The sequence below is a fragment of the Hyposmocoma kahamanoa genome, unplaced genomic scaffold, assembly GCF_003589595.1.
Source record: "Hyposmocoma kahamanoa isolate Upper Pololo Valley unplaced genomic scaffold, ASM358959v1 192, whole genome shotgun sequence".
Classification (NCBI taxonomy): domain Eukaryota; kingdom Metazoa; phylum Arthropoda; class Insecta; order Lepidoptera; family Cosmopterigidae; genus Hyposmocoma; species Hyposmocoma kahamanoa.
In genome coordinates, this window is record NW_020653719.1 from 2,642,989 (window position 1) to 2,666,234 (window position 23,246).

At 34.8% G+C, this 23,246-nt stretch overlaps 2 protein-coding genes across 2 annotated transcripts in view; one reads left to right on the forward strand and one right to left on the reverse strand.

Annotated features, from left to right (window-relative positions):
* LOC113226531 (helicase SKI2W) overlaps window positions 1-14,825 on the reverse strand; it is a 28,025-nt gene extending 13,200 nt beyond the window's left edge. The window contains exons 1-13 of the mRNA XM_026459182.1: window positions 14,724-14,825; window positions 14,466-14,639; window positions 13,894-14,152; window positions 12,616-12,792; window positions 12,063-12,358; window positions 10,028-10,140; window positions 8,394-8,625; window positions 7,537-7,720; window positions 5,225-5,368; window positions 3,293-3,410; window positions 2,040-2,166; window positions 1,139-1,243; window positions 206-362 (exon numbers count right to left, since the gene is read on the reverse strand). Coding sequence (XP_026314967.1) covers window positions 206-362; window positions 1,139-1,243; window positions 2,040-2,166; window positions 3,293-3,410; window positions 5,225-5,368; window positions 7,537-7,720; window positions 8,394-8,625; window positions 10,028-10,140; window positions 12,063-12,358; window positions 12,616-12,792; window positions 13,894-14,152; window positions 14,466-14,639; window positions 14,724-14,753 — 2,116 coding nt within the window. The 5' untranslated portion in view covers window positions 14,754-14,825. The remainder of the gene's footprint in view (window positions 1-205; window positions 363-1,138; window positions 1,244-2,039; window positions 2,167-3,292; window positions 3,411-5,224; window positions 5,369-7,536; window positions 7,721-8,393; window positions 8,626-10,027; window positions 10,141-12,062; window positions 12,359-12,615; window positions 12,793-13,893; window positions 14,153-14,465; window positions 14,640-14,723) is intronic.
* Window positions 14,826-17,453: 2,628 nt separating this feature from the next.
* LOC113226551 (senecionine N-oxygenase-like) overlaps window positions 17,454-23,246 on the forward strand; it is a 37,693-nt gene continuing 31,900 nt past the window's right edge. Inside the window, exon 1 of the mRNA XM_026459217.1 lies at window positions 17,454-17,647. Within this exon, the coding sequence (XP_026315002.1) occupies window positions 17,573-17,647 (75 nt within the window). The 5' untranslated portion in view covers window positions 17,454-17,572. The remainder of the gene's footprint in view (window positions 17,648-23,246) is intronic.

Below are 23,246 nucleotides of genomic sequence, written 5' to 3' on the forward strand. Positions count from 1 at the left end.
AACGATAAGGCGGCTGCCGGGAGTCGATAAATTGTCGTCACGATCTAATGGGAACAGCTAGACACAAGTCGTTCAACGATAAAATAAACGTCCACGACACTGTCAAGACAGATAGTCGTGATATGGGGAACAGACTAGCGCGATAGTCGTCCAACGATAAATAAAATGTTACTACACAATGGGAACGCGCCCTAAAGGGCCTTACCTCTTCTGCCAGCTCGGCCCGCCATTTGAATGTATTCCGCCGGAGCAAGTGTCCTGCGCTGCAGTCCGTCATATTTGGTGACCTCGTCGAAAACTACTGTTCGCGCTGGCATGTTTACACCCATTGCAAAAGTTTCCGTTGCAAATAAGATTTTTACCTTTGAGAATAAAAACTATATTTACTTTCGATCCGACTCTAATTGCTATTGTTATTGATACAAAGTTCGAACAAACACAAAGAACTAGCGTCTGTTGCCTCATCGCGGCTACCGCTCTTACTAACTGAGCTACAGAATGAATATATGAATTTAATGGTAGTAAAAACATCATGATGTTCAATAAAATAAATACTAATATCCAATTGTTCGAAAATAATCACAGAAATCGGAGATATTCCACGTTTTGTACTTATTGTTAGTAAATACAAAAAATGCTTAAAATATGTTTGTACTCGGAATGTTTGGCCGTAGTAAAATACGTATCATCATATTTTATTACCATGGATATTATCTTTTGTAAACTTACTCTATTATTTTGCTATAATTATTAATACCAAGATCAAACACAAAGAAAAATTCCTTTGATGTGACAGGACTCTAACTTTCGCCTGTATGCCAAACTAGGGACATCAGTTGGTAGAGCGGTGGTGGAATTATACTTATTTTGTTACAACTTTCCATACAAACTGTGATTCTACAATTAATAAGTTATATTTAGTAATTTTTCTAAATTACTAAATATAACTAATACATGTTTCGTTATATTTCTATTTTTTTTAATTAGGTAAGTAAATGCAAACCTAAATATTGCAACACCCTAACGGGGTTGGTGTTTGTCCGAGGTACATTTCTCTGTGTTATCCATGATGCAATTAATTAAATAAATAAATAAAGTTATGAATATATAAAATATACTAAATATTATTGATTCTTACAAATCCAGTCTGGAAAAGCATTTCAACTATTTCCTTAAGAAGCGGTAAGATTCCGCTGTGGTGGACTCCGATACCGTTTTCCAATACTCTCCGCAATCTTACAACCTGAAATAAATAATTATTTATATAAGTATAAACAGCTGTTATAATATACGTGTCAAAAATATTATTTTTCATGACACCAGGTGACGGGACGAATAAGTCGTGCACCTGGTGGTAAGCGACACGCTTGTCCATAATAGTTGCAGTGCCGCTCAGAGCTTTAAATCACAAAGATTTGAGGGACACTGCCACTTCGCCCGTCACCCTCAGACATAAGTTGACAAGTCCTATGTGCCTGCAATTTCACCAGCACCCTTACCCTTCAAAACGGGAACACAGTAATGCTCACATTAGTGGTTGTTGGCAGAAATAGGTATGGTGGCAGTACGTCCCTCGGCGAACTCTTTCACAAGGAGCTCTACTGCTACTAAAATTATTCCATGTTTGTTGTAAAATGAGTTACCGTTGTGTTTTACATAGTTAATTATATTTCATCTCGACGCATTCTTTCACTATTAAAGTAAGTATATTTTAGTACCAATCGTGGTACTATTATCGTATCGTATAATCGTAGTATTCAGACTTTTTTTGTGAAAATAATTCATTACTTTGTAATAATTATTGATACAAAGGTTGAACAACACAAAGAAAAATTCCCTCGAAGTGACTGGACAATAACGAGCGTCTGCTGCCATGTCGGCGCCACCGGTCTTAAAAACTGAGCTTCTGTAGCTCAGTTTTGTGTCAGCAGATTTTACAAACTTCTCTGTGTGTTTACTACAGATCTTTGTGTTGCGTTTCTTTGTGTTTTTCGATCTTTGAATCAATAACAAATGTGACTTAGATAATTATATGTAACCTGAGGCAATTTCCTATCGGGCTCCTTCAGGCGCTGCAGACATCTTTGGAAGAAGGATTTGATGTGACTCTTCTCTTTAGCAGTGGTCAAATCCACTGACATTAAGTTTTCGGCGTTTTGGTCGCATCTGAAATCATCATATTTCCCGTAAATATTAATCAAAATGCTTCAGTGTTGAAAATCCGCCTAGCAGTGCTTTCGCCAACCCGCATCGGAAGTACATTGTCTGTATAATCGTACACATAGTCATTTATTCATAATTTTTATTACATGTCAAGTAAACAATTAAAAAATTCAAATAAGAATTTATATTCTAAGGTAGTAGTGTACAGAGCTCCTTGTAAAAGAGATCGTCCAGGAAAGTATTGCCGCCTTACTTATTTATGTCGCCAAGCGGTTATGTGTGACTTACAGTGTTCCGGTTTTGAAGGGTAAGGGTGCTGGTGAAATTACAGATACATGGGACTTATCCACTTATAAAAAAGTACTCTGGTACTGCAACTGCTATAGACAGGCGTGTCGCTTACCACCAGGCGCATGACTTGTCCGCCTGTCTGTCACTTGGTATCATAAAAAAAATGACACGAGATGGAATTTTTTCTAAGGTCGCCCTTACAAAAAAATATAGATTTCAAAGTGACAAAAACTGCGAAATAAGAAAAGTAACAATGTAAAACAGTGAATGATTAACATTGGCGCAGATTACACGTAAGATGAATTACATCAGTTAATCTAAACTTGGTCTAAAAGATTTAATATCGTCATATCGTCAGTGTAGTTAAAAACTCTAAAGCGACATATCAGGAACAAACCGAAGGAAATTTGAAAGCCTATAAGCGACACTTTTCTAAAAATTACCACGAGAAAGTAGAGATTTATCAGATTACTGAAACGCCAAAAAAGGCATGTTCAATTGGTCCGTCCCGTCAGTTGATAACATACAAAAAATATTCTCGACCAAATGCATTATTTATTACTTCATTGCTTTGACTATATTTAATGTATCATGTCCATAACACACAGCAAATAAGATAAAAAATATAGTTTTTTTACACACTCCCAATTAACTTGTTATTATCCCGTGTGCAGCGCGACATAACTGTGACGTAAACTGTCACTCCTCCCGCACCACGCACCCACCTCAGGTACCAATTCATTTATTAATCGATTTTTCTAGTATTTTGTTTGGATGGAATACTTCGCGCCACTGATGATGGCTAAAGATATCTTAGATTGTTTTGTAAAGCGTCTACCTGTTCCGGGAGAGCGTGAACGCGACGACAGGCAGTTTATCGTGCAGGCGCAGGTGGTCTATGAACGCCACCCACATCGTCTGCTCGGCCTTCGGGTTGTTGAACTGCTTGTTGCCACCTTGATACAATAAATTTGAATATTTCCGCATTAATTATGGGAGCAGTAATAGTGTAGTTGGAAAAGCGTTTGCCTCATATAAATGAGGTCTTGGGTTCGATTCCCACATTGGGGCTTTTATCATCATGGTGTAATATAAATGCAACAAGACGATAAGACATGAGACATAATGAGGCTTCTTCATTCACGCTCGGAGCGTAGGGTTTTCATATTATTATTTTTTGAAATAATTAAGTTATTCAATACAGCATTCTCATGTTATATTGAAATAACCTGTGTCAAATGCAGTACTCACATGTTAATATTTTTATACCAGTATCGCGTATTGTATTCCCTGATTCGTGTTTATGATTATGAAATAGAATGTAATGTTGAACAATTCTGATTTGAGGCACTCTTGTTCGAATAACCATCAACACAAAAAACACGTGTAATATTTTGAACACTGAACGAACGCTTCAATTCTTTAGTGGAAAGCACGTGACTTAAGGAAAAACAAGAGGCAGTCTCACGGGAGCTGGCTTATTGTGGTCTGATGTCGGTACAAGAAGAACCCAGATCACCAATACCGTGAGGTGTAAATACTAATTAAACTGCCGTCCACTAACTAAAACTAAGTGACAATATCCGTTTTTAATAGAAAAAATTAGAGCATAAAATTGTCTTTTAAAAACAGTTAAAATTAGTTTACGTGTTCGACTTATCGGAACCGAACCTAACGATGCATAGCTGAAGTATCATTAAACAATTTCAATATTCTAAAACTATGTTATGTGGTTATTTTTAAATACTAACAACCTTTCAGGAGTAGATTACTTTTACTTACATAATGAAGAACAACTTTTGTTCCTTGACTTTTGACAAAAGACAGATAAAATATACGAAAAATAAACTTTTAAGTTTTTTTGCACTATCTGACACTTTTTAGATCTGTATTTGGTAGTAAGGTAAAGATCAAAAAAAAAAAATGCAAGTGTCCTCATCCTACGATAACCGCGTATTGTACAGAGTTATCACCGTTTGGAGCGATCTATTTAATCATTTTTATTTTAGTCTGAAAGTAAAATCTGACGAATTGTAAAAAGTCATGGAACAAAAGTTGTTGTTTATGATGTTAGTCCTGCGAGGTTGTTAGTGTTTTACAAATAACCCTGTATATCTGGTCGCTACTCTGCAATTAATAATAAATCACACAAGGTTCCAAATCTTATTAAATTATGTAAAACAAACATCGTTTTCTAAGGCCGCTAAAGATAGTGCCTTTACTCGTGCGACTCGCGCTGTGATTCGAGATTACACCTTGGACACACATATAAACTGCGCTGCTACGTTTGTATAGAGTTACACTACTTGTCTCATTATACTATGGTATTGAGCCTATCATTTGGGTAATAAGTGAGTGAGACATTGAGATAAAATTTGTTGACATGATACCTCCCTAACATGGATTGAGCCAGGTTGATATACTATCAACAAATCTACACGCTCGATTGAACTCACCTACAATCAACTTTAATAACAAGTACGATGGCAGTTTGGAAAACTGTGAGAATAATTTATTTAAATATCTATGAAGTTAGTTGGTTAAAGAAAAACTTTCATAGACGGCGTAACGGCAAAAAAGTCGTTAATAACCAAAGATCTGCAAAAAGCACATAGAAAAATTCGTAAGGCTTGTTGATTTGTTCCGTAGTTCAATTGGGAGAGCGCTAGGCGCGGAATGTTGAAGGCGCTGGTTCGAATCCAGCCGGATCGAAAGAATATTCTCTTAGTGTTCGATCATTGTATTAAAATTATAATAAATACTTTCTTACCTTTAGGTCCAAAGTTTTTTTTATACTCGTTTTTATCCTCTCTAGCTTTCTTGGCGTCTTTAGCCTCGTTGTACCCTCTTAGGAGAAAATTGCCCTCTTGGTCTACTACCATGAACCTTTCGTTCTTTGATTTTCCACCAGATCCTTCAAAAAGACGAAAGAATGATACGAACGTGGTTAAATTATACTTTTATCATTAGTAGTAAACATGAGCGTATTATAAGAATAGGTTTTGCGGTAGGACGACCAAAACGCATGGAAAATTGTATGTTATTAATATATATATTTAAGTAAACGGAAAAGATGACTTATGAAATGTTTTCAGGGGGAAAAAATGGCCGAAGTCTATAATAATAATATGCCAGACAACCACATCAATTACCTGGTCTCAAACTAGAGATTCCCTGTACAATGAGTACCAGAACAACGGAAGTCACTCCGGGACATCGAGAATATAACCAGAAATAGAGACGAAATAAGAGCCATACATTTCTGGTAACTCATCAGTTATACATCACTTATAAATATCAACTCTCGTTTGCACTGAAATATAGACAACGCCAACAATGACCTGTCTGCACGTCTCCGCATATTCCAAAAAATATTCTGTATTTATTGTAATAAGTAATATCTCTAACAATGGCGTGCTGTATTATTCGGTGGTGTGGGAAAAAGAGCATAACATCTAATTAGAAAACAAACGGAATCACAACGGTAATTAAATATTTACTATGTAATTTTGCAATTTTCGTCCATTATAGCAAAGCTAAAGCTAAACTGGTCGCTTTGAAGTGAAACAATTTGACGACACCCGTCAATTGTTTCGAATTCGGGCTGGCCAGTCGGCGCGCAGTTGTCATCGTAATGATATGGCATAATATAGTTTTCAAACAAATTATATGACATTTCGTTTCTATTTCTGGTTATATACTCGATGCTCCGGGACATTGCCCGAAACGAAAATTCATTTCCCAAATTAGTTTCACCGGAAAGCGAAACGAAACCGAATGCAGAGCTTACAGAGCAAGCCGTTAAGGCGCCTTCAAATTAGACGCTTGTAGAAGCGCCGCAGTGGCGTGACTGCAGTGCTTCGGCAATTTTGGTTAACTAAATGTGACTGCTAAAGTGGCGCGCGCATGTCACGACAGTGGCGCTGCAATTGCGCTTCTAAATATTATATGAAAATTGGCAGTGGCGCTGCAGCCGCGTTACTGCTGCAGCAGACCAGATAACCAATTGACTGGTATTGCGGGGGAAATAATTTCACGACCAAGCCCCTAAATAAAGTGGCTACAGCGATTTTTTATTTCGGAGTGTAGGAGTTTGTCCTTACGCCAAGACACGTGCGCGAGTTTTTTCTGATTTTTTACGAAAAAAAAAACCTAATTGTGCAGTAAAATGTGTGGAAAGAAAACGAGTAATTCATGTTACTGAAGGAATGGAATATAATAATAAATATTTGATTAATAATCTGTTGCAAGGATAGCAAAACAATAAGTCACGACTAAAATCACAACTGCAATCTCTGTGGTTGTTTCTCTTTCTATCATCCAAATATTCACATCCATTTGTCTCTTTTTTCTGCCTAGACAGTGCTGCACCTATGCGTTCTAAACATTATGTCGACGAGTCGCGATATTTAACTAGAAAAGTAAAACGTTAGGTACTAATTTATTTATTATTTAATCACTTGTGGTGCATATTTACATTATTTTAATTAGGTGCAAATAGTACATTATGAATTGTTACTTTTTTATATTAATGAAAATAAAATTGAACGACAAATTAAATGAAATGGTTTTCTTTAATTAACAGTATTTAGTATGAATATAAATTTCGAATATCTGATGGAAAGAAATGTTGGCAGTACATTTAGTAGAATTGGAGAATGATTAGGTTGGTACGGTGTCATGTAATATTTATATTCACCAATGACGTACATTATGGATTAAAATATTTATAGTCGACGTTTAAAAATGACATAAATTGTGCAACGTATGATTAGGTTTTCTCGGTATCGGTAATTGTTTTATTAGAGTTATTGAAATCCCTAGCTACACAAGCCTAAGACAACTGACCAACCAGATGCCAAAATGACGCTGTAAGTCAGCCCCTCACCTCGCCGAAAATCAGTGAAATGTGTTTCGAGCAAAATTATCAAGATGCCCCGTCAATTGGTTATCTGGTCTGCGTATACAAATAACTTCAGCTAATGTGCGAACGAATTACTTTTCATTTTTTAACCTGATCATTCTTCAAAATAGTATTACCAAATGGACTGATGAGAATTTGAAATGATATAAAGTTGTTACCAGTATAAAGATAGTGGCAAAGAGGTACAGGCCTCTTCGGCGTCGAAACAACGTAAACCTTTCGCTTTTTGGTGCGTCCGACCCAGTCGGCGAACTGCAATGTGTTCGGTACAGTTGCACTTAACATCACGATGCTCACGTGTGCTGGCAAGAGAATTAGTACTTCTTCCCATACGTAGCCTCGCTGTGGGAAGCGGAAGATAAATAAATAATGTGCCAGACTGTCACAAAAATTACCCTGTCTCAAATTAGGGAAACCGACGAGCGCCGCAGCAGTCAATTTAATAATAATATTAATAATAATGACGTTACAACGAACACAAATTGCTATTTAAATAGATATAAAATAAAAGTAAAAAATTAAATATGGAAATATGAAAATAACAAAATATATTTAAAAAATCGTAACCTAAAAACTAAAATTCAAAATCAATATTTAAAATTATACATTATCACTTAAACAAGCCAGAAGCAGCACCTAAATTGGTTTAACCAGGAAGAAAAGTTTTGTTTTGCCGAAAAGTGAGTATCCAACGAGAATAATAAACAACATTTATGGCATTGATACATTCAACATCTTTACACATACCAACTCATTAGACATGTAATATTTTTTTTAGTTAGTCGATTGTCTTTTTAGATAAACTGTATGACTATAATAGATCAAGGAAATTTACCTCACATGTGCAAGGTTATAAAAAATGACAACCAGAATCTAAACTGCTAGAATATATGTACGGACAACACCGCATCAGACTACATATTTTTGTTCGAAAATCGCCTCCAGTGCAACGGAACAAGATACGTCAATGTGTAGCTTGATGTGCTGTTGACTGTACAAATATAATTATACTTACCTCAGCATTATTGATATAATGTACTTCATCGAATATAACAAATTCTAAGTCCCTGGTGACGTCAGAGCCACAGTAAAGCATGGATCTTAAGATCTCAGTCGTCATCACAAGACACGACGCCGTGGAGTTGATTTGTAAGTCACCAGTGAGGAGACCCACTTCGCCAAACGTCTTGTTGAAGTCGTTATATTTTTGATTCGATAACGCTTTAATGGGAGACGTGTAGATTGCTCTGAAAGTAAAAAAAGTTTTTTGCTCAATAGAAATATCAAATGTTCAATTAAATATTTTTATTTAATTGTAAATTTTAAGTCCAATTAATTAAATACTGTCTTTTAGGTTCTCTCAGAGAAAAGTTTAAGGAAACTGGTATCATGATCATGTTAATGTTTGTGGCATCACAGTATATTTACTCAAATATTTTGGTCGTAAAAATACACATAATTTCATTACGAAAGAAGATATCCATAATATTAACGTTAGAACTAAGTCCAAACTCATGGTAAGGTAAACTTTCTCTTACAGGGAACTAAACGTTTTTACAATAAGATTCCGGAGCATATTTTAAGATTATTATTTCCTAAGTCTAAAACTTACATTAAAAGTATTTTTTACTGGAAAGTTATATTACAAAATTGAAGACTACGTGTTAGATAAAAATGTATGGAAAGACAACATGAGCCTAGATTCCACACAAATATGATTCAAAGTGTATTTCATAGCATTTAAGTTTATTTCAAAATAGTAATCCCTAGTATTTTTTGCTCGTTGCTCCGAGGGAAATCAGCACAGTGAAGGAGCAGTAGCTTAAGAAATGACGTTTTCATGTGTAAAAATTTTGCCTGCGGAATAAATGATTATATGACTTTGACTCATTCGCAAATAGTAGCAGTAGACCTCCTTGTGAAAGAGTTCGTCCAGGGAAGTACTGCCACCATCGTTTTGAAATTGATTCAAATCGGAATCGATCGGGTAGTCTCGAAATCAGATGGGTTTCTGAGCGAGAAGATGAACCTGACTCTTACTATACCTTTCTAATTTGTGAGTTAAATCAACTATTGTTCCGATTAGAAATGGCAAAAGTTTCCGATCGGCCAGTTGTGAATCGCAATTATGCACCTCGACTCGGAAAAAACGAAGTTTCCGATCGGGAGAGGCAATCAAAATTAAGCTGCTACCTATTTCTGCCGGCAAGCAGTAATGTGAGAATTACTGCGTTGCGGTATAGAAGAGTAAGGGTCCTGGTGAAATTACAGGCACATGGGACTTGTCAACTTATGTATCAGGGCGGGCGCAGTAGCAGTGCGCCTCAGACCTTCGTGATTTAAAGCTCTGAGTGGCACTGCAACTGTTATGGACAGGCGTGTAGCTTACCATCAGGCGTACGACTTGCTCGTCCCGTCACTTGATGTTACATAAAAAATTTCGCCACAGAATTTTTTACCGTCGAACTTTCAATTGAGGAGCTTTCCACGGCTGATTTCTTTATATGGGAAGTTGAAAAATTGAATCGTAAAACAAAATTGTTCATTTTAACAATGGGAATGTCGTGTTAAGATATTAAAATAATAAATAAAGAAATCTGTTACACAAAACAGATTTCTTTTTAAAGACTCAAAATCTTTTTAGTTTACCTGGTACAATTTCTCCTCGACATACCAATGGCGTATTCTGCTACTACAGTTTTGCCGGCCGACGTATGTGCTGCAACGAACACATGGTGACCTTCTTCCAGTTTTAGAATAGCCTGAAAATTTATATACAGCATAAAAAACTTTTCTAACAGATACAGGGCCTACTTATGTACATTTTTACACGCAAAACAAGCTTTGAATTTTGTCTTGTATGTTTTAGTGTTGTCGACAAAGTAAGGCAAAGTAACTTGGAACCTACGAGTATTTAATCAGATATAGAGACGAAATGTCATTTAATTTGTTTGAAAACTATTCTGCCAAGTCATTACGGTGACAACTTCGCTCCGATTGGCCAGCCCGAATTCGAAACAATTATGTCGTTGTCTATTTCACTTCAAATCGACCAGTTTAACTTGAGCTTTGCTATAATCGACGGAATCTTAAAAATTACATATTTAATTACCGATGAAATGTGATTCTGATTATTTTGTAATTAGATGTTTTGCTGTTTTTCCCACACCACCGAATGGAACGGGCCCCTCATTGTTAGAGATATTATCTTTATTACAATATATACAGAATATTTTTGGAATATAAGGAGACGTACACACAGGTCAATTATTGGCGCATTATTTCAGCTTTTTAATTTGTGATTTCAGCGCAAACGAGAGTTGATATTTAAAAGTGATATAAGGCCCATTTGCCTTATGAGTTGCCAGGCATGGATGGCCCTTATTTTGTCTCTATTTCTGGTTATATACTCGATGCCTGGAACTGATACTGTTTCAACTACTGATGATGATGAGTATTATTACAATTTGTGATCACACGACTGTGTTTGTAATATCACAGATCACTTTGAAAAATTGAGGATCACATATCATCCAATCCGACACAACATTGTTATGTCTGTATTATTTATAAATTATTATACATTTACACTGTGAATATCTTGAATTGTCTTTGCATCCAAATTGATGTAACGATTGAACAAACAGAAACAAAAATGTCAATCCGACCGATAGGTCCTGGGTTCTATTCTCGGGCCGGGAAAAATATTTGTATGGCCTACATTTATTTCTCTCGTGAGTTTGGCTGTAATTTGTGGTCATCTATGTGTATGTCCATAGTACCCGTGATACAGGGTTTCCGTAGTGCGGGGTTATGAGTGTATGCGTTAAAAGAAAACGGCTACTATCACCGCTCGTTCTTACCAACTAAGCTATGGATCGGACTTAAGCTCTGAACTTTAAATTAGTTATTGATCACTGAAAATCCGAGTCCATCGGATATGTTGTGGTTAGTGATAACCAGTGATCAGAATTGAGGGAGTTATTTGACCCAAAGTATGAACGTTTTCTTAGTAGGTACCCATTTCGTCATCAATGCATGTGAAATTTTTTTTTTGTTTCTTCAATAAACATTATAAAATATATCGCACTGTTAATACAATAGTGTATTAACTCAAAAAGTGTATTTTTTCAGAATCGCTGAAAAGCTAATTACTCACTTCCAGCGAAATATTATTAAAATATATGTATGTATAGGATAAATTTTATTTATTACAGACATCTAAATAATTCCCTACTTGCCAAATAAAAGGAAAAAATAACTTAATATTTTTTAGAAATTTATTTATTAAGACTGTTTTATCCAGAACTAGTCCGCAAAAAGTTAGTCTCATTTTGAGTTAAATAGATTGATTTTAATTGTTTCTGACAATATTTTGACGAAGGTTTTATTAACGTGTAGAGAATCAAATATTACGTTCAGCAATAGTATAACCTTGAATTTCATTTATTTTGAGTTACAACACTATTGTAATAGCAGTGCGATATGTTGTCTCTTGGTAATTGTTTAAATTACTAAAGTATTTAAATATGCATGTACCTATAAAAACACTACTACAATATTATTGTTTTTAAACAATAATTTGTAGCAAATACTTAATGGGAAATAATAATTACCCTTTAGATCACTAAATTAACTCCCTCAATTCCGATCACTGATAATAACAGAATTAATAAGCAAATACCTGTTTCTGAAAATTATCCAACTCAAACGGAAATGAGTGAGCCATATCCTTAATTTTCTCTCTAAAATCTGGCACAGGCTGTGACACATCGATCATTTCTGCCCACTCCGTTGATGTTACTCCAGCCCTCACTGCCGAGCTGGTGATATTTAATATAGGTATTTCTGGAAGTTCCACTGGAGGCCTGTTGATTGTGTCTTCAAGGAAATTGTCATTGCCTGTATCTGAATCTGGGTCTATTTTCTTGGGAGTGTGCTTTAGCGTGGGTTTGAGGTCATCGTCGTCGTTCCAGAGACCTGCAATGTACCACAACAATATAATTGATATCCCAGAATTTAGATTGGTTTTGAAAACTATCACAAATGATAAAACTTGAGATAGATAAGCATGTATGGCCCCTGTGGTCTCCTTTTTGGAGAGTTTATGAATTCAGTTGAATTTTTTGCATTTTACCTGTAAAAAACTTGCCAATTACTGTAGTTTTCACTTTTCCACTTCTGTTTTTTTAAAGTATGCAATCATTACTAAACTAAGACAATGGACAACTTGTTACCAACTAAATGAGCATTGCTATCAACTACTTCCTCCAGGTTAATTTTGATCTGAATGTCGATGTCTTCTTTACTCTCAATCTTCTTGGTTTCTTCCTGATAGGGATGGTTCAGTACTGTCATGCTATCTGTGTCAAATGTTACACCTTCTTTGCACCCAGGAGGTATGGTTAATATTTCTGTAAATATAAAATGTACATGTTTTAAGGCAGGCGATACATGTATGAGGCCCATCTCCATCTTAGGTTTCTAACTAGTGGCTGTGACACAGGCATGATTTTTTATAGTCCTTAAGTGTCACTTACAGTAACTTGCGCGACTTGCGCGAGAGCGACATACTGCTATTCTCACATCATGAGCATTGAGTATATAACCAGAAATAGAGACGAAATAAGGGCCATATATTCCTGGTAACACATTAGCGACACAGCTCTTATAAATATCAACTCCCATTTGCACTGAAATATAGACAGGCCAACTACTGACGTGTGTGTACGTCTCCGTATATTCCAAAAAATATTCTGTACAATTGTAATAAAGATAAGACAATGCCATGCTGTTCTATTCGGTGGTGTGGGAAAAACAGCAAAACATCTAATTACAAAACAAACGGAATTACATTTCATCGGCAATTAAATATGAAATATGTAATTTTGCAATTTTCGTCCATTGTAGCAAAGCTCAAGTTAACTGGTCGATTAGAAGTGAAACAGTTGATGACACCCGTCAATTGTTTCGAACTCGGGCTAGACAATCGGAGCACACTTGTCACAGTAATGATATGGCAAAATAGTTTTCAAACAAATTAAATGACATTTCATCTCTATTTCTGGTTATATACTCGATGATCTCGAGTTTCTATGTCGCTCTCACGCAAGTCGCGCGCTGTCGTGCTAGTCCTACTGGGGACTCCATGCTTTGGCTTGCATGGGCTTTTTGTGAAAGAGTTCGTCCAGGGAAGTACTGCAACCGTACAAATTTCTGCAGTCAAACAGTAATGGGAGCATTACTGCATTCTGGTTTTGAAGGGTAAGTGTGCTTGAGAAACGATGAGCGTTGTCAACTTTATGTCTTAGGGCGATTATTGTGACTCAAAGCTCTGAGGAGCATTGTAACTGTTATGGGTAGCTATATTGCTTAAACATGACACTGTGTGTCTGTATGATATGTGACTAAACATCTTACTAAAAGTAAGAATTTTAATAACACACTAAGGAAGTTTTAGGTATTACTTATAGTATAATAGATATATTTATAATTTATGGGCAGACAATACCAACCTTCTCCCAAAAATTTCCCAACCTCTTTAGCTTCTAAATTAATATTGATTTCTGCATGCTGACCAGTCTCCTCCAACATTTTCTTTAGTTCCTCTTCAAACCCAGCTGGTAAAAATGGACTTTGTGTAGTTGTTCCTCTAGTGGCCATGCTCGGTGGCAGTGGCGCACGGGACATGGACAAACTATCTTCATCATCTTCTTGCGGTACATTTATCTCTTCTATGCCTATTATTTCTCCAGTTATAGGGTCACGGACAACCTGAAATTTATTTTGATTTTTTAAATACTTTACTTTTCATTGTTCCATTTAGACATGACAATAATGCCTGTTTGTCAATAATGATCTGATATTGTTACTATTGATGATATTACTGTCATGCGATTTTCAACAAGTGTTATAGTAAACTGTTGTTAGACACACAATAAAATAAAAATAAACAAACAATATTTTTTTAAATTAAATAGTTTTCATATAATAAGTTGGTAACAATTTTTTTTTACTAAAATTCTTAGGTAGGAATCGAAAAACATTGCAGATACATACTAATTCATGAGTTTCCTTCATTACTTACTTCAAGAGTTGAATCAGGCTTAACATCATCATCATCAATTTTGAAAAGAGAGTCCACATCAGTTTCCCGGTGCCAGTGCGTCTGTGACCTTTCCCAGCGGTGGATGGATAGTCTCTCAGGCTTCAAAAGGTACTCCTTCACTCTTTCACTTAAATCATCTAAGATCGGTGGCAGCTGGAACATTAGATACAAAACAAATGAAACCATTTCACATATTTTTACTTTCGCTGCTTTTTTTGTAGGTAGGTAAATAATCACCTTGAAGTCCGAGAAGTCTTCTTCGGACATTTTTAAGCTTAATATTTTTATAAAGTATTTAAAAAAAATTTCAAATTGCGAGGTTATGAATTTACCCAAATTTACCACTTTTAGGTCTTTTTATGTGTCACTGACTTTTATCAAAACAGGTTGACAGCTGTTAGACGACTTTTGGCTTTTTTTCTGAGCGGTTGATTTCAATTGATAGGAACAGTTACATTTACGGAAGAAAGAAAAGAAGAACTAGTATTTATGTGGTCTGTGGGTACATTGTAAAAACTACAAAAATAATGCTAGATCATTGACTTAGTCAATGTGCTAGATAATCGAATATAAGCTCGCCGGTTCTTCTGCAATGTTATCTTTCACTTACATCATAAAGTACCTTATTTTGGCTTTAGATTTGTCTGTCTACATTTACGAAGTTAGCTTTGGACACATTTGAGTGAAATACTTCCTTCGTCGTCTTCGAGGATCGGTATAAAGACCAAGACAAGGGAAAAACATTACAAATAATAACAAGCAGTTGATTAGGGTGCTTCAGGTGTCGTACAAAAATAAGAGTGTTGTATGCCACTGACACAGTAGCGCCTGTTGCAGAGTGTCTGGAGTTTGTACCTATTTTACAACTATTTTAATTTTATTATTTTAAGTTATATTTGCCATTGCATCTATAACAGGCGTTACGGCAAAGCTTTGCCTATTATACACAATACCTTCACTTCCACCACAAGCAGGGCCGAAAATTTATATAGAGATTCTCATTGTATCCTCTTCTAATGGTGTTTTCGTTTATTGTTTTTAAATAAATTAATTTAAAAAATATTATTTTTATTTCCTTTCATTGCGTCGCTCTTTTTTTATAGGAATTTATTTAATTGCTTACAAAGTTAAGACCACACGTGCACAGTACCATTGGCGAGTATTGACAAAACTAAATATAAAATGACTTTATCCACCTTTAACCACAATTTTAATTACGTTTTGTGTGTAATACGTACAATACAAACACAAAATTATTTGTTTCTACAGAAAAAAAAATACAACGTACGTAATAACTATGTGGTACGTAAAGATTAGTCACATTGGTGGAAGACTGAAGCCTAAGCTAGACCTAGTCTGTATAAAAGGTTTCCAGGCCCCCAGGTATGTAGTTATATAGTACACACGCCAGCACATCAAGATACACATTGACGTATCTTGTTCCGTTGCACTGGAGGCGATTTTCGAACAAAATTGTGTAGTCTGATGTCCGTACATTTTTATCTGCTTAGGTGGGTATGGGGATAACTACCTACTTTTAAGCATTGTATTCTTTTTTTTTCGTTAATTTGCATAATTGAAAAAGTTTCTGAGAAATTCTATCGTCAAATTGTTTGTGAGAATCCATTTTATGAATGATTAACTACTACGGTAATTGATTTTGAAATTCCTTTATTTACGTTGGTATTTCTTTTTATGATGAGGACAACTTCAAAACATTACGTATTTACTTGTTTTTTAATGATCTTTCTAATTTAACTGCAGGTCTACAGATTTTGTAAAGTTAAGAATGTTTAGGTACCATTAAGGTTAACTATTCTTGTTCTATATTTTATTGTTTAGTAATGTGATGCCCAAAATTGGAACGGTTACGTTTTTGTTTAGGTTCTCGAATCAAAAGTTTTTATGGAATATTACTGATAAAATCGTTATACTTTATGTATCTTTTGTAATTAATTATACTTTTAATTATACTGTCAAATGTTTTTTGGTGATATTGCTTGATATTGTCTTTTTGGTGACCCGCCGTTGCTTTTTATAATCATTTACTTTGCCTGCAGTGTAATGCGATTGTATTAAAATAGTGTGACTAATTAAGCCAAAACAATCTTTCTCAGAATTATAATCCTTTTAGAATTATAATTCTAAAAGGATGTCTACTTGTTACCTTGTCCTTTAAAATCATGTATTTTCGTTACCGTGACATTGGCGACGTAGTTTGGAATTATGTTGTAGTAAAAACTTCAACGCAATATTTCTAAAAGACAATGTGTGAAGCTTTTAAAAACAACAAAATCCCATTGATTTCCGGCTAATGTAGTTAGTCCTACAAAGGTAGTCACAGTCACAGTGGCAACTAATAAAAAGTTGTCACGTTGGCTACTGAGACTAGAAGTATATGACAATTGTAATTAATACACTCATGAACATTATTTAGACGAACGAAAAAAAGGTTGAATTATAATAATAATGCTATAATAATTATTAATAATAATAATTATATTAAATAAAGCACTGGCCATATATACTAGAACATATAATTTGAAAAAAGAATGACTTCAATCGTCTTTTGGTTTCGGAAACTTTCTGGAAAATGTGGCCATTGGTTCATTTCTTAGACTATGGAATCCATCCTCTAAGGTTCAATTAAACGTTGTTTTCATAATACAACTTTTTACAGTTCCTGTGTCCATCACATAAGTGTTTAATAATTGCCCATATCTTTGCAACATTACAAAAGAATCCGTACGATAAAGGCGACTGACGACTTGTAGTAACATATATATATATATATACATATATATGAAAAGGACACTTAAGTCGACTACTTGTTTTTTTGTGATAATCGATTCGTAAAGGCGGGACAGGTATCTCCGTAAGTGAGTCAGTGAGCCTTTACGGTCAAGGTCTGGTCCCTACTTCGAGTCCCCAGGTTGCGCCAGCCTGATTGTCCACTCTCGCACAGCCACTCGACGGCTACACGCAAACTAGTCGCGCGTTAAACATCGTTATTGTGTAAAGTATTTGATTATTAAGTAATTTTTATGTATTAAAATAATTTTCAATTATTACAATTTTTGTGCAAAATGCGTTGTGTGTGGGCTTGTGTTGCGGTTTTGATTGTGAATTTGGTACCGGAAATTACCGATGGGCTAAGTTTGGTGAGTTTTGTTTTAGAAAGATTTTTGATAAATTATTGTAGATACAATTTTATAATAAAATAAATATCAAAAAAGTAAAATATGTTACCCACGTACTATGTAAAAGTAAGTAAATGATAGTTAAAACATCGTTGTGCTTCTTGTGATAGAATCGCCAAATGAAAAAGTGTATGTTGTTTTATTATTATTCATAAAGATAAAAGATGAAAACAGGAAAAACTGTGCTATAGCGAACTTATCCATAGTAATTGTCTCAAAGTTTTCGCAAAGAAAATCAACCTAATGCTCTCGATAACAAAACACATTTAAAATAAACTGCTCATAAGGCTTTTAAGAATAATAACCGTTAAATTTTTACCTCTCCTTGTGCTTTACGCCGGTTTATAAAAACTCTTAAATGTGAAACTGTACGTTGATTAAAAAGCCATTTCACATTTACATTATTATTGTATCACATTTATTCTGTTCTAATTAGGAAGTGATTTGCATAACCGGTTTTTCCGGTTTGCTGATTGATTTTAACTAGTTATCGCGTGATTTTCGTCATCTTATGACCGGGGAAAACGTGTTGTATTTTAATTTTGGGAGACTCATTTAAGATTTTAAATTTTGTATGCATGCTTGGTTAAATAGTATTTTGAATTATCTATTCATACATTCATATCGTGTCGATGGCATAAACTCTAAAGCTTGCCATCGTGGTGAAAGGGTTTACCAACCGGCGTAAGGTATTCGTGGATTGTTGCCCAAAGGGTGCGCCAGATCCAGGAAAGGGATGGTACGTTCTTGAGGAGAGGCTCCTTTCGTTCCTCTCATTATCTATTTAGATTTTATTAAGTGTTTTCTTTATGTATACTGTTTTCCCAATGGGACTGACGTACGTTCAATAATGGTCAAAGCTCTTAAATAAGTCAAGAGTTAAAAAAATAAAAAATATATTATAAAGTTTGTTTTTGTGGGGTGATAGTGGACATTTTGTTAAATTGTTGTTAATCAAGCTATTACGACTATTGTATGTTAACAAATTGGCTAGTTGGATCATAAAGGGGGGATTTAAATTGAAGTACAGTCAATTAACTAAAATAATCACAAATTTTCAAAATTTTGTCTTATTTTAATTATAGGCAATTAAAACCGTGAAATAAGTGTATAAATTCTATTAGGAGTTAAAGTACGAAATCGCTGTTTTAAGGTAGATACTGGCCGTTCGAGTCTTTTTTAGTGTGAGATTTGCATTCCAAACTTTTTTCAAACAATATGTAAAGACTACATTGACTTTAAGTCAATGAAAGACTATAATAAAAAGAAATTGGCGTAATTAATTCGTTTCCGTTTTGGTTTACTTTGCATTATTTTTTTAATGAAAATGGCTAATTGATATTGTTACAATTCGTGTAATTTTTTAATACGAATTTTGACGTGGCGCTAATGCAACGCATTGACTCGAAACATCAACGAGGTGTGTGGAACGGAAACAACACACGGACCCACTGGGCGTATTTGGTTTGCCCGATTCCGCAGTGGAAATTTTATCCTGGCAAATGAGGCTCATGGACGGGTATTTAAGGTTAATAATGACTAGTTGCAAGCAATTGTTAGCGACATGGTTTGATGTATATGTACACTACCCTCTACACCAGGGGTTCCCAAACTTATTTTATCTACTGCCCACTTTGAGAATAAATTATTTTTTAGCGCCCCCATTTTTTCACCTACTTAAAAACCACTATAACTTCAAATTAAATTAATTATTGTGAGCTATATTAGCGGAGATTAAATAATCATTCTAAACGAGATTTTTACTATAACCCGCAAGAGTTAACTTGAAACCTGAGCGCAGTAGGTAGTACACAACGGCGCTTAGGTCTCAAGTTAACTTTTACGGGCTACACCTGCTATTGAGAATGATTGTTGAAACGCAACTTTATAGTATTCAGACAGAGTATCTTATATTCAAAATAAAACAAACATAATCGATTCTAATATAAAAACTAATGTGAAGGATGAATCCGATGCTGTTTAATAAGTTTGTTGATATCAGGTTCCAATTTACTTACTCAAGAACAGCCGCAAGTCACCACGTTCGGTAACATGCAAACGATTTCTCTTTTTAGTAAGCAGCGTTGTCACAGCGCTAAACCACGTTCACACAAATATGACGATGGGAATGCTATCAAGGATCGTTGAACGATTGACTACAATCCAGGGTACAATTGGGGAATCGGTTTTTGTAGCCAAAATTCTTAGTAGCCATTTTTGAACTTGATTTTAATTTCCTCGTTCGATGTCTATTCTATAAGTTCTTCTTCCAGCTGAGGTGATATTGCTGTGTTGACATTTGAAAACGGATCCAACACCCATCTGGTATTTCCAAGTTCAAAATGTCCTGGTATCGTTCGGTGAAGTCAATGTGGAGGTTTTCCAAATGTTGGCAGTAGGCAAACTAATCGTTGTTACTGCAGGATATTGATAAATTCGGAAAATTGTGAAACTCACGTCTGTATTCCATATTCTTTTTGTGTAGAAGCAGTTTGGCTGTGAAAGCAGCAACGACATTTTTTGTTTCAATTAAATTCAGTTCATCAGTTCTCAGTTCATCGCTTTGCAGTTGGAGATTCATGTCGTTGAACAATTTATACAGGTCTGCCATGTAAGCTATATCATTATTTGATGTAATGAGCTTGTTGCGCATTTCTGTATCTTTAGTTTCCAAGAACTCTATCACAGAGTCAAACAGGTAGTAAAATCGAGTCAGACAATTGCCTCTTGATAGCCAACGAACTTCAGTATGAAACAACAAACGGTTGAAATCTTTGTCATTAGTAACATAAAGCTGATGAAATAATCTATCATTCAGAGATCTGTTACTGATTTTATTGACTGCTTTGATGACATATTGCAGTGATTGAAATCTTAGAGGATGGAAAAAAAAAATAAAAGAAAGGAGCTGCCCTAACTACGGAATGAACGTATATACCTAAACAAAAATAGAACAAGCAAATGGCGGATTTCTTTAGTGTCGTACCATAATCTATCGATAAGTTATTATCGACATGCAATCATTTAATTAATGTAGATCAATATTCCGTTTGGGAATATTTTAGGTTATATGGGAATACCCGGGAATGTCACGAAATTTTGAATTTATTGTTTTGCGTTTACAAATACTCAAATATTACGAAAAGTGAATTTGCATAGAAAAAAAATATTTCTGTATTATGTATTGTAAATATGTCAATATTTTTGTCCATTTTATTACAATGCATGCGAATAATTCAATAAAAGACTTGGAAAAACACTTGTTTCGACATTTGATGTACTTCCCTTTGACAATCGTATCATGTACCTCATGTACAGCGAAATGGACACGGTTAGCATTTAAGATGACGTAACGTATTTTCGATTCCTGTGTTTGACACAGACCAATGTGATGCTATCTCTTTTGGTTTAAGACGGCACGCAAGAGTTAAACAAAGACAATAACATGCTTATGTTTTCAACATCGAAATGCATCATATACATATGACGTCTGATTTATATATGTCAACATAACATGTCCTTTAGTTTCCATAATCTAAGATTGAAACAGTCGTTCACTTCAATTTAAAGAATTAAAAATTTAAATAAAATAAATAGCAACCAAATGTTGTCTATGAATAACGCAATGTACAGCAAAGACATCTGGCATTTTATTTTTTAAGTACGCTATTAAAATTGGTAAAGATTGGCATTTGAAAAGACTTCGTCCGAACGATACTTTTTATGCAGTTCCTGAGATTTTTTCATCTGATTGGTTAAATGAATTTGCTAATGATCACGGGGACGATGATTTCATGTTTGTTTATATTGGTCCTCAAAACTCATGGTAAGCATTGCAATAAAGTAAAATAAAATGTGGAAACCCATTTCCACTTCGAATGTAAAATACTTAATTTTACAAATTTTTTTTCAGGACTCCATTCCATGCAGATATTTATTCTTCGTTTAGTTGGTCTGTTAATGTGATAGGCAAAAAAAGTGGCTTTTATTTCCTCCCGGCGAAGAAAATAAGATTAAAGATAAATTGGGTAATTACCCTTTGTTCTATAATGATTGCAAAGATAAAAACCTTGATATAAAGTATTTTGAAATCATACAAGAAAACGGTGATGTTTTGTTTGTTCCATCAGGGTGGCATCATCAGGTAATAAACATTATGGACACAATATCAGTTAATCACAATTGGGTTAATGGGTGCAATATAGAACAAATGTGGACGTCCTTACAAAATAATTTAACCTCTGTAGAAAATCAAATAGAAGAACTTAGAGATACTGAAGAATTCTCTGATCAGTGTCAATTAATATTAAAATCTGTTTTCGGTATGGATTTTAATATGTTCATAAGTTTTGTTACTTATATAGGCAAAAAACGTTTATCACAAGCTAAAGGGGAAAATGTTGATTCGAATTGTGAGTTAGAAATGACTCATATTATATTTGATTTAAAGATGGGAAATAATGTGTTTAATTTAAGACCATCCCTTAGTTTTAAACAACAATTTACCACCGTATATAATAACATATTTTATGGATACAAAAACCCTTATATCTGACTTTATCAAACTTGATTAAAAATTTCTCAAGTTTTATGCAATTTAATTTACAATATATCCTTTACGCCCCTGATAATGGCTTGTGTACTTTAGCACCCCTGATAACAATAGATGAAGAGAACACATGATTTAAATTTTTATAAATTGGATTTCGTGCATACGTAAACAATCCCATTTTTAATAAGTTCATTTATATTTTTGGTATTAAATCCCAATTCCTTCAATATCTCTACAGTATGTTCTCCTGGTTGAGGTAATGTCCTATATGTATATATATGGTATGAGGTAATGTGTAATGAGGGTTATGTCCTGAAGATTTTCCAGGAGTCCGTAATAATTTAGGTGCAGGTTCCAGCACAATTAATTTTTCATCATTTTTATAAAACGATTTTCACGTCAACAACGGATGTGACGCATGCATCCAAGTTATCAAATATCTGACACCATTCATCTTGAGTTTTGATCAGAAAGACCTCTTTGAACTTGTTTTTATTTCGATCCGTCGTTGTTCGTCCCGTCTCTGGATATCACAAAAAATAAGTGCTACGAAGCTGGCAGTAAGCTCAGAAAACGTCTAGGTTTGTCGTGAAAAAAGAAACTTACCCGCAGAAAATTCTTGGTACATATTTAACTGTTCGGTGGTCCAAAATAATTCACCATGGCTTCCTTAGATCTGGTAACACCACGACAGCTGATCTATTTTTTACCACAGCTAATCAATCGATCTTCACTGTTACTTCTAAACGCTACGGTGCATACTGCCGAACAAGATATCTGTACCTTGCAGGAGTTACAGGTTGAATCATTTAATACTCACCTGATTTGACTCCTATCAACTGTAATTTTTTCCATAATTTAGATATTTTTTTTTGTTTTTTCATAATATCAAGTGACGGGACGAAAAAGTCGTGCGTCTGATGGTAGCGACACGCCTGTCTGTAACAGTTACAGTGCCACTAAGAGCTTTAAATCGCAAAGATTTGAGGGGCACTACCACTGCGCCCG